Raw genomic sequence first — 12598 nt, 5'->3', positions numbered from 1 at the left:
AGGAATTAGCTTATTTGATTGCAGAGGGTGAGAAGTCCCACAGTCTGTCAAGGGCTAAAGACCCAGGAAACGGAGTGGTGTAAGTCCCTGTTGGAAGCTAAAGGCTGAGGACCAGAGTCTCAGTACAGTCAGAAGGAAGTTTTCCCTCCGCCATTTTGTTCTATTTGGTTCCTCAACAAATTGGATAATGTGTATCACCCTGGGGAGAGCAGCCTGCTTTACTTGGTTCACTGACTCCACTGCTAATTTCATTTGGAAATGCCCTCATGGATTCATCCAGAAATAACTTTTAATCTGGATACCCAAAGGCCTAGTCAAGTTGCCACATGAAATTAACCATCACAGCTATGTTACTCCTACTTTTCCTTGCTGTGACAAAACACCCGCGCAGAATAGCCACATGGGGGAAAGGCTTATTTTATTTTGCTGTACATTGTCAGAAGTTCTGTCCTTCATGGTGTGACAGAGTAGAGCAGTTTCCATCATGGTGTCCAGGAAATAGAGGAATGGCCAGTGCTTGTGGGCTGCTTCTTCCTGTCCCATTCTCTTCCGCCCCCTAGGTCTGTTGGGTGCTACTACCAATATTCAGGGGTGGCCCTTCTCCCTGAATTATTCAGAGTCTCACCCATAAGTCACTTGGTGATAGTGAGCAAGGGCCCTTACATCCCTGCAACCTGGGATGTAACCTGTCTCAAAGACACGTCCAGACATCTGCTTTACTACACCTCTAGGTACCTATCAATCAGTCAAGTTGACAATCAAGATGAACTATCCCAGGAGCTTTATTTTCTTACTTTGTTGTGATCCAAACAGTTCTGGCACACAGTGGGTATACAACAAATGCGTCAACTAGCTGGCAGTATCATTACAATCACAAGTAATGGAGATTCCTATCCCTCATCAAAGGTGGCAGACTAGAGGTTAGGGAGAGTGTCCAGGGTCAGTGGATGACTGAATGTTGTAAAAACTGCCCAGATCTCTTCATTTGTCCATAAGCATATTGGGAGGCTCCCAAGGGAGAGCCTAGAAACAAAGAATGACAAGACAACAGATCTACTTCCTCATCTCAGGTTCACTCTGAGGTGTGTGCTTCTGGATGTTTGCAGGGATGTAAGGACCCTCGCTCACTGTCGCCAGGTGACTTATGGGTGAGACTCTGAATAGTGTGTGTATGGTGTCTAAAGTACGTCACCTGGAGCAACTGTGACTCTTGCACTCCTCATCAGCTGTGCTCCTACACAGAGCTCAAGACTTAGAAATGACAGTAGCTACAGCAGTGGCAGCTCATATTTAGAATTTGCTGTGGCGGAATAGAAACACCTTATTTAGTCCTTGTAATGACATTATTTGGGAGGATCTATGACACCTAGCCTTAGACAGATGGGGAAAGTCATGCTGGTTTCACACAGGTGGTGCAGCACAGCCCTTGCCCTGACGTTATCACAGGCTTCATTGGCTGTTAGACGACTTAAGCCCTAAGACATTTAAAGCTGCTGCTCACTGCTTACTGGGCTATTGTTTTATAAACGTTAAGATTGCCAGTCCTATCAAACTCAAAACTCTTTCAATCACCAATAACTTATGTTTCATTTCTTTATTACCTCTAAATGAAATTCACAATGTAGTCTACAAAACACAGGATTAAAGAAATGAATTGTACATAATTTTAATATAAAAGAAAAATAAAGGTCATTTATGATATAAATATTTTATAACTTACATGCTTTGGAATTATTATGTTAGAAGGCAGTGTAGTACTCAGGCGTTTATATCTACTTATAATGAAGTTGGATTAAAAATATTCATAAGCGGTTTCATATACAAAGCTCTCCGAATAAAAATTTAATTTTAATAAAAGTTTGTGTAAGATTTTGCTGATATTGAATATAGAGTAAAATCAACTTGGTTATAAAATATTTTGTTAGTTAGTGGTTGCTGAGCTGTGCTAATATGCCATATTTATACTTCAGACACCAAGACCAACCACTTAAAAAAGAAGATAATAGTAAAAGTACATCTTGTTGATTACAGAAAATTAAAGATAGGAAAAATGTATTGACATTTTTTTCTAGAATTTATGCATATTTTCTAAATTAAACTATGAATGCAATGTAATTTCTTGCTGTATTTTATTTATTTTTTTAAAAATTTGCATTCAGTGTCATGGATAAATAATACCTTTAAAAAAGGGCAGGCTGTACATGATGGCACATGCCTCTTATCCCTGCACTGGGTAGGTGAGTTCTGTCTGGACTATAGTGAATAGAGGGCATCAGGTCCCATTACAGATGGTTGAGAAACAACATGTGGTTGCTGGAAATTGAACTCAGGACCTCTGGAAGAGCAGTCAGTGCTCTTAACTGCTGAGCCATCTCTCCAGTCTGAAAGTCAATTACTTTTATATATTAATTGCTTATTTTAAATTGTCTGTAAATACTTTGACCCATTTAAAAAGAACGTCTGTACTGTTCTTATTTTCGTAATGAAGATAGCTTGTATCATATTAAAATATTTCCCCCAAATTTTGAAACTTCATTTATGCGATTTTCAAAAACTATTTATTTTAAAAATGTTAAAATTATATGCACGCATATGTGTCTCTGTGTGGGTATGTGCAGGTGCCCATGGAATCCAGAAGATGTTGGTGTGCGTGGATTTACAGGTAGTTGTGACCCGCCAGATGTGAGTGGCTGGAGTTACATGCAGGTGTGAGCTGCTCAGTGTGTGTGCTGGGAGCTGACCTCTGGTCCTCTGCAAGAGCAGACCACACTCCTAACTGCTGAGCCGTCTCTCCAGCCCCCATTTGTGCTGCTTTTGATGTGTAGACGTTCTAAAGTTCTTTAAGCGTGTAGAGCCAGTGTCATCTTTCATGTCTTCATCTGCCTCATTCCTGTCTGTCCTTCAGTGCTCAGTTGGAATCCCACTTTCTCTGATGAGGTTTTCTTTAAGCACCCTAGCTGGTAACACTGGAGATCAGGCATCGTACTTTCTGTCTGATCGATTGATTTGGAACATGATTTAGCTTTGCAATTTTTTTTTCTATTTTAACAGAATTATAAATAAGATCTCTGAATACAGAGACTGCGTTGATTTCTTTGTATGTCCTCTGTTCCTTCCATGGGGACTTTCCTACTAGAGGTATTGAGTAAATGAGTTTTAATGATAACGTGACATTACCTAAGTAGTTCTTGATGAACATTGTCACGACTTTCCTCTTAGTGTTTCTATGTCTTAGCAAATAAAGTAGATTGCACAGGGATGTCCAGTTTCATTCAAGGGTAGTTATTTTCATTATGAACGAGAGAAAAAGGCATGAGGAAGAGGCAGGTCTTCTTTGTTGAAGTAAAACACAGGGACAACCTGTTCCAGCAGTAGAAGAACGTCATAATACTCTGCTTTTGTGTTGAGGAGTGTGAGCTATGCTATTAATATTCATGCCTTGTTCTGAGAGTGTATTTTTGTTTTCTGCAGTGCCATACAAATTACATTCCTGTCTGTGGATCAAACGGGGACACTTACCAGAATGAGTGTTTTCTCAGGAGGGCTGCTTGCAAGCACCAGAAAGACATAACAGTGGTGGCACGTGGACCTTGCTATTCTGGTATGTATGATGTTAAAAATGACTCTGCCATCTATTCTAAAAAGAGAATTTAGCCAGGGATCGGTAGTGACTTGAGAGGGTTTTATTCATATTTTATGTTACTGCTTCTTAACTTGAGGTGAGTTTTGTATTGACTGTATGCCTGTTGACTGTAGGTTTTATGTGGGAACTTCATATATCCTTTGCTTGATACAATTTGGAGTTGGGAACTGGCATAAGATAGGTTCTATCTATCTATCTATCTATCTATCTATCTATCTATCTATCTATCTATCTATCTATCCATCCATCCATCTATCCATCCGTCCAAGATAGGCATCTATCTATCTATCTATCTTTTGGAGATGATTGTCTCCAGAAAGTCTCTATGAACAAGTCAGGTTGTATCTCTTTCCAAGTTTTTTGCTCTTTTCCACCGGTCACCTCAAGCCATCTTATTTACTCTTTTCTTTCTTCTTGAATTGGTGGTGGTTGGTTCCTGGAGGCTTTAATGTGAGCTGCTTACTTGTATTTGAGTTTGCGGGTGTGGTTGCAGGTTAGGTACTGTAACTAGAGTTACTGTGTAGGGGCCAGTGGTAAAGACAGAGGCTGGTGTTGTCTCCATTCACTTGCTTTTTGTAGTATTTGGGTGTTTAATGCTCTCCTTCTTGCTATGTGAAGGATTTAGGGCCAACTGTAAGTTAGTGGGCATAGTCCCCAACACTGCTCTCACTTAGAGTGCAAGAAGTTCCCCAAATTGCCCTCAGGTATAATTTTCTAGGAGGGCTCATAAAACTCACTAAAAGATATAGTTACGATTTATTGTATGAAAAAGATATACTTAAAATTGGCCAAAGCAGAGATGCATAGGGAAGATTCTGGGAGACGTCTAAACATGGAACATCTTGCTGTCCTCTCCAAGGAATCACAGACGGTGTTGCTTCCTCATGGAGTACTGTCAACCGGGAAACCTGAGCTCTAGTGCTGGGTTTTAGCGCAGCTTCGTTACCTGAGTGGGATGTCGCTGACCTTAGACTCTGGCTCCTCTCACACCACTTGACCGAAAGCTTTTGTTTTAAATCACATGACTGGTCTTTTCATTTCTTTTGTGTGTCTGAGTGTGTGATATATGCATGCATGTAATCAGGTACACTCCTATGTGTGGATGCATGACAAACCAGAGATAGACACCTGCCATTTTCCTTTATTACTATTTCATTTTTGTATATGAGTGTCTCACCTGCTTGTACCACATCTGTGCAGAGCCCTAGAGTGTCAGAAGAGGGTGTTGAATTAATCTCTTGGAACTAGAGTTGTGGGTGCTGGGAAATAACGGCAGCAAATGCTATTAACCACTGAGTCAACTTCCAGTTTTTAGCCATTATTTCTTGGAGATATGGTCTCACTGCATCTGAAACCACTGTTATAGTTAGACTGCCTAGCCAGGAAGCTCCCAGGATGCCTCTGTCTGCCCAGTAATGGTGTTACTGGAGTATGCTGCTACATCAGGCTTTTTACACAGATGCGGGGGGCCCAAACTCAGAGCCTCAGTCTTCATCTTGCTAATGTGACTAGCCCTTATACTGTGAGATACGGCTGGCCCACTCTCCATTTCTGATGTAGAACTTGTCTCCCAAACAGACACTCCTATCTGGTATGCTATAAATGACTGCCCAGAAGCATAGGTTAAATATCAGACCTCTTTGGACAAGGATACATTTTTATTGTACTCAAGATAATTAGGTACTGAGAAAGTATTGTGCTCTTGGGCTCTCATGGGATGTCCTCACAGACTTCTGTAAGTACATTGTGCTTCATAGGCTCCATCTAGAAATTGTAGGGACTCTTTCTGATGCCACATCGATCACTTATTAGCATGTATGTAAGACACCAGGCGCTTTGCTAGGCAGTGAGTGTTAGACAGGAGGTAGCGTGGCAGACTGCAGACAACCCTGAAACTAGGAGCAGAAGGCCTCACATTAAAGTTGTCCCAGCTTTTATTTACTGTGTAACTTTGTGCAGGCCACTATGGCTCTGTGAACTACATTCATTTCTCATCCAGATCATTATATGGATATCCGCCTTCTGGGCTTGGTAAGCTCAGGAATACCGAGGCGGTGAGATACCCTATTGTCTTTGTTGCTTGCTGACTGGGCCAGTGTTTTCATGTCTTTTGGTCTTTAGAGGTGTCCTATTCTGAGAGTTTGAAATATTTTCTCTTTCAATTACTCAGAAAAATCCTGCTTTAGGCTTTACTCTGAAGTTCTTCTCTGACCTTTCTAGGAAGTCTGTTTTATCTTCTATGTACCTATGCATGATGCAGCATGCTGCATTTCACTTACTGATATGCTTGCTTATGGCCACACAAGTGCTTTGTCAGCCAGGAGGCTGTGTGTCCTGTGTAGGGAAACAAAACATCTTCTCAGGGCTGGGATAGACTCAGGAGTGTGTATCACTGATAAAATTCTAATATGAAAAATGACTGTATTATCAGGGTACTTTTTAATTTATTCTTTTTAAAAAAGATTTATTTATTTTTTGTGTGTATGTATATACATATATATGTGTGTACATATATATACATATATACACATATATATGAGTACACTGTTACTAACTTCTGAGACACTAGATGAGGGCATCAGATCCCATTACAGATGGTTGTGAGCCACCATGTGGTTGCTGGGAATTGAACTCAGGATCTCTGGAAGAGCAGTCAGTGCTCTTAACTGCTGAGCCGTCTCTCCAGCCCCCGTGTTTAGGAATCCTTAACGATCAAGGAAGTTGTGGCGTTTTAAAATATCTATTAAGAGTGGACCCAGCTTGAAAAAAAGGTTTATGGTGAGTGTCTCATGTACTAGGAATGTGTCTTATCACTGTGATTTATCACAGTTCTTGGAACTTAATATGTGCTCCAATCAACGTACATAGAATAAAAGGGAGAAGAGTTAGTTTCCTAAGGGTTAGTTTTCATAAGTTTTTACAAATTCAATTCCAGTCCTCCTCCTCCTCCTCCTCCTCTTCTTCTTCCTCCTCCTCCTCCTCCTCTTCTACTCCTCCATTCTTCCCCTCTTTCCTTTCAGGAGACAGCCTTACACGACTGGCTAAATCAAAATGGAATGCAACTGAAAACTTTGCACACAGAGCCTGTGCACTTGCCACACTGCCTGCACGTGTGCTCTCCAGTCCCCCGTTGTTGCGTATCTGGTGGCGTTTAGAGGGAAGGACTGGTATTCAGTATGATCTTCCATTCTAGAGATGATTTGAAGAATAGCATTAATTCCCGGGGGCCAAGATCTCATCTCCCCTATAGAGTGCTGACTAAAGTGTCAAAACCTTCATCTGCCATCTCTCTTTATTTTTAATTTTCACAGCTCCATGCTGATGATACGACAGAGTCTCATGCTTTCACTCTGTGTTGTATATTGGTACTTTCAGCCCTATACAATAAAACTTTAGGGTTTGGAGTGTGACTCAGTGGTAGAGTGGATTGCCTAGTATGTACAAGACCCAGCACTACAAAATAAAATTGCCTAGTATGCATAAGGCCCAGAACTGCATATTTTTTTTTTAAAATGTACATTAATTACATTTTAGGCTGTTCTCTCTCTGAGATTTATCCTGAATAGATTTCCTAGAGGAAGCTAATTTTATCATTACTGTGCACATTCAACCCTGAGGTTCTCCTTGCTAAACCTTAGGGATTTTTTTTTTTAAAAAGCCTTTTGGCCTCTGGTCTGTATCCATAAATTTGATTAAGAAGACTTTTGGAGCCAGGCTCAGCCTTTATCTTTCTACTAGAAGCGGTTTGTTCAGCTCCTCTCCAGCCTTAACAAAATTAAAACTTCCTTTTACTTTTTAATGAGTTGGCTAATCATCTCTGTTTAGCTGTTTATAGTATGTTTTAGTCTTGGCACACAGGATCTGGGTATTTCCTGGCCGTCTGACTTCTGAGATGTAAGAAATGTATTCAGTATATAACAAAGACTGATGGTTATGTGTCTAGGTTACTTTGCACAGCCTAAAGTAGGCATATGAAAATAAACTTAGCTGTCAGAAATGTGAAAAAAGGAATATATAATCCTAGATGTTACAGTTGTTTTGGTAAGAAATATTACTATCTGAAGAGATAGAATTTCCAGGAGAAATGTTTACATTTCTTGTTTTTCTTCTCAGATAACGGCTCTGGATCTGGAGAAGGAGGTGAGTTTCAAATACTTGGCTATTTTGAGAGAGTTTAATTCTAGCTTAGGCTGGCTTGGCACTCACTGTGAAGCTCAGGTTTGGTCTTGAACTCACATTTGTTCTCATGTGTCAGCCTCTCAAGTGGTGGGATTCTGGGAGTGATCCTCCATGTCCAGCTCAGATACCTCTTAAGGCCTTTGTTTTCCTTTGATATTTAACAACTCTGAGGTATAATTCAAACACCATAGGGCTCACTCACTTGAAGTTCCTAGCTCAAGGACTTTTAGTGATATGCAGAGTCATGGGCCTATCACCACCACCATCCTTACAGGGAGCCCTGTCCCCTGGCCACCAAGGCTACTTTGGCTATCCTTGTTACCCTGGCCACCAAGGCTACTTTGGCTATCCTTGTTACCCTGGCCACCAAGGCTACTTTGGCTATCCTTGTAATCTCAGAAAGTCTTTGTTCCACATTGTTTTTATTGAAGGTTTGTTGTCAGACTAAAGGGAACCCATCGTAGCTCCTGTTAAATTCAGATACACAAGCTGATTTCTGTTCAAGATTGTGGACACAAGTGAATTTTTTTTTTTATCATGAAACACAACTTTGAAATATCTCTTATTTGCTTCCATTTTTTAAAAAAGTCATAAATCATAAAGATTTTATTTTTAGAATAACAAGGTTAAGAAAAAAAAAATCTAGAGTTAGTTGTGTCTAGATAAGAGAAAGCCCACAAAACAGCTCTGGCAGAATTAAAGTTAAACTTTAAAATTTTTCTGTTTTAAATGTTATTTCAGAGGAAAAAAATTATTTCTGATGATTGAAATGTCATATTTGGTAATAGCATTGCAGGACCAGAATGAGGATGACTAACCTGCCTCATGTTTAATGAAGCTTATGCAAAATAATATTTGAGGTACCCCAAGGATATGTTAAAAGTCCTGTCGCTGGGAAAATTCAGCTCAAATATAAACTGCAAATATGATCCTAACCATATGAAACCTTGTGTCAGGCTGCTCCTTCCCCTGTATTTCATAGAGTCCCAAAGTTTCTGAGTTGGGAGGGATTTTGAAGGACTATAGAGAACAGAACATTTATGGGGAGGAATTCAAGGATGAGAGTTTCAGCCAGAAAGAAGACGATAAAGGCTACTGAACAATAGGATTTGATTTAAATGGACGTGTTTAAGCAGGGGCTTTGTAATCATGTGTGAAAGCTAACTTCATGAATTTTAGATCTAAGAGCAAGAGAGGATTTTTAAGAGATCATGTGACCTGGTCCCTGTGATCACTGTTCCATTAGGAGCCTCAGAGGGTCCCAAGATTTGCTAATATAATGCAGTCCTTACTGTTTTGCCGAGAATGTAGGTTGTTCTCAGCCTTCAGGGGAGCATGCGTTGTGAAGTTTAGTGGTTAGCTCAGCCGTTTTGGATTTCATGATGGTTCTGAGGTCTCAGAATTATTAGCTATTACGATCATTGCAATCTGTTTGGGTATTGATTTGTATTTGAGTGTTCCCAGTCAGACTAGGCAGATGGCAACACTGGGAAGGTTAGATGTTATCTGTAGACCTGCCTTTTGATAAGTTCTTCACTGACAGGCTCCCTGATATGGAATCCTATCACATACCAAGTCCCTTGAGGCCAAACTCCTTCCTTACAGCTGACCTCCTGGCCTTCTTTGGGAGAGCACAAAGATCCACTCTAATTGAGCCGGCACATACAGGATGCCCTTGTTTGGGGGCTGTGAGTCTTTTTGTAAACAATCATATGCGCTCCTTTTGTGGCTTGGAAGTCAGAGACACAAAGCTTTCTACATCTGAGTATTTTTGGCTATGCTAAGTGGACCAACTAGAGAAGAGGGGCTTTTAACTGTGAAGTTAGCTTTTATGTGTTCAGAAAGTTGGGTGTGGAGCTGGTGTGAAGGGAGATGATGCTAACACTGTTCTAGCAGGCTGCGTTCGAGCATGTCTGTGCCTCTCAGCCTCCGCAGGCTGCTTTAGGGGGAGCACAGTCACAGACCGGAGTTTTGTTATGTTTTACTTTCTCCTACGCAGCATTAAATGGTAATTCTGTAGAAGTTCATTTATTAAACCTTCTGTATTGTTCCTGCACACAGCCTAAGATGCTGTTTTGCTAACCTGGCTGTGACTTGGGATATGTTGTTCAGTAGTAGCAGCCAGCAGTTGTGGCCTCCAACTCTGAGGACTCTTTGGGAGTGATTGTCTCCACAAGTTTGGGTGCATTTTCCTTCAAAAGAAGATAATGGCTCCTGAAAGCATGTCTGGAAGGATCCATCCCAACTTCTGCTTGAAAGATTAATTTTTCTGTTTCAGCAGAGGAGGAAGGCTCAGGAGCAGGGGCTCACAGGAAACATTCCAAGTGTGGACCGTGCAAGTACAAGGCTGAGTGTGACGAGGATGCGGAAAATGTTGGGTGAGTTGTGGGGAAAGGCGCTGACTGCTTTTTAGGTCACTTCGCTGGTGAGGTGGGAAGAACGCTCTACCCGGGCCTGGAGGTTCTGCGCATGCGTGGGTTCTGCACATGCGTATTTATATTTTAACAGTTGACGTTAGTCCGACTGACTGGCTTTTTAAGTTGATGTTAATACAGCAACTGTTTAAATATTTAGAATGAGAATCCGTTTACAGTTTTTGAGTTCTATTTGTCCTTTAAAAATGATTTTGTGTATATTATTTATGATTTTTTTCCATCAAAACTGTTGTTTTGAATTGTTCCATTCCACTCTGCTGGTATCTATAATGCAAAGCGTCTGTTTCTCCTCTTGCAGTTTTATGCAAAAACTTAATATGTCTCCGTGCATTCAGAAAAATTTTAAAAAGTCTCCAAAATGTAGCTGTATTAACTTTTATATAATCGAAAATTATTCTTACAAATCTCAGTTGTGTAGTTTCTGTTTTTTCTCTTATTCATGTTCCGCTCTCACCAAGGTGTTTAATGGCTAGCAGACCCAATGGTTTCCTACCGGTTCCCTGTAAGAAGTCGGATTTGGTAGGCAAGGGACAAGCTGCCATCTGTCAGCAGTCAGGCTGAGTTCTCCTTTCATCAGAACCATGTTTGCATATTCCCCGCCTTGCTCTTTCCTTTTCCTACGGTGCTTAATTTGTGCATATTTGATTTTCAGAGCTTTGATACTGACTTGAGGACCTGACAGCTAGGTGTATCTTCTTCATTTCCTCTGTTTCCTCTTAGTGTATATTTAAGAACACTCATTTTTTGGAGATTTGTACTTTATTTCTTTTGTATATATTTTTGTACTTTCAGATCTTGTGTTTTATTCAGCGCTTAAAAGTTTTTCATCAAGACGGTGTATTAATTAGCATTAATGCCCAGAGTGAGTTTATAAATCAAGACCATACCATTTTAAATATTACCGGCATAATATCAGCTGCTTGGGTGGCATTTGGTAAAATTAAATGCTTGCAATAAGTAGATTTAGGGAAGTGACTTTAGAATTTTTTCTTTGTTTGTTTTGATTTTCAAGACAGGTTTTTCACTGAGTAGTCCTGGCTGTCCTGGAACTCTGTAGACCAGGCTGGCCTCAAACTCACAGAGATCTGCTTGCTTCTGTCTCCCAAGTGCTGGGATTAAAGGTGTGCACCACAACCTGGCAACTTCAGGAATCTTAATGTGTGTTGTTTCTACACATTTTTTTTTTTTTTTTTAAAACAGGACTAGCCTGTGTATATAGATCCTGTGCTGTCTTTTCTTCAATGTTACTAATGATAAGACAGGGTGGAACAGCCCTCTGTGTGTGTGTGTGTGTGTGTGTGTGTGTGTGTGTGTACTCTTTTCATTACTTTTCCTTAGGACAGTTTTATAATAGTGTTCATAGGTTACATATCTGCCTGTGATTGATTGGCTGGGTATACTAGTCTGCTTTTATTCCTTTAACAATACCTCTATTCAGCCCTACTTTATATGTTTCTTGGCTGCCACTTTTCAGGTAGAAACCAGCTCTAAGCATAGGGAATGGACACCAACCAGGGAAGAGCTTACCTCCAGGCAGAGGAGAACATGGACTGCAATGAATAGCCAAGGCCAGGCAAGGAGATGATGAGACAATAAGAAAACATTGAAGAAATGATTGGCACATTTGTCCAGACAATGATGCTACTGTAGATATGCAACAAAAGGAAATGTTATTTACAGGGTTAGCCTGTAAACTATAACTGACTGTGGAAGGAAAGCTCTCTGTGAAGGTTCTGTAGCTCTAACAACACAGCTACAGAGAACTTCTGGTACAGAAAAATAAGACATACATCACTATGACATTAGTTAGTATAGTAGTCTTGAGTTTAAAAAAATGATCTACTTTGAATTAGGTGTGGGTATGTCTGTTTTGGTGTGAGAGCAGGTGTCCGCAGAAGCCAGCTACCCTCTCTTTATTATTTGTCACTCAATTTATTTTAGGGGTTAGGAAATGGCTCAGTGGGTAAGAATACTTGCTAACAAAGCATAAGGACCTAAGTTTGAATCCCTAGCACCCAGCTAGAAGAGTGGGGCATGGCTGCATGTTTCTGTAACCTCAGCATGCGGATGAAGACAAGGCTGATCCTAGGGACTAACTGGCCAACAGCCTCACAGAAACTGAGCTTCAGGTTCAGTGAGAGACTCTGTCTCAGGTGAATATGGTAGAGATTGATAGATAAAATTACCTCAGTTATGTTGGCACAAGCCTTTAATCCCAGCACCTGGGAGGCAGAGACAGCCAGATCTTTGTGAGTTCAAGTCTAACCTGGTCTTTCTAGGAAGTTTCAGGCCATCTAAGGCTACATATTGAGATTCTGTCTCAAACAAGCAAGAAAAACAA

At 40.5% G+C, this 12598-nt stretch overlaps 1 protein-coding gene across 3 annotated transcripts in view; it reads left to right on the top strand.

Moving 5' to 3' along the window:
• Tmeff1 (transmembrane protein with EGF like and two follistatin like domains 1) overlaps window positions 1-12598 on the top strand; it is a 78407-nt gene that overhangs the window by 20453 nt on the left and 45356 nt on the right. For 2 of the 3 annotated variants that reach the window (XM_034502731.2, XM_076934992.1), the window contains exons 3-5: window positions 3472-3601; window positions 7757-7783; window positions 10101-10200. In XM_034502731.2, the coding sequence (XP_034358622.1) occupies window positions 3472-3601; window positions 7757-7783; window positions 10101-10200 (257 nt within the window). The remainder of the gene's footprint in view (window positions 1-3471; window positions 3602-7756; window positions 7784-10100; window positions 10201-12598) is intronic. The other variant, XM_034502732.2, reaches the window with a different exon arrangement.

This window comes from Arvicanthis niloticus, chromosome 5, assembly GCF_011762505.2.
Source record: "Arvicanthis niloticus isolate mArvNil1 chromosome 5, mArvNil1.pat.X, whole genome shotgun sequence".
In the NCBI taxonomy this organism is placed as follows: domain Eukaryota; kingdom Metazoa; phylum Chordata; class Mammalia; order Rodentia; family Muridae; genus Arvicanthis; species Arvicanthis niloticus.
This window is presented reverse-complemented; position numbering and strand designations above follow the sequence as displayed.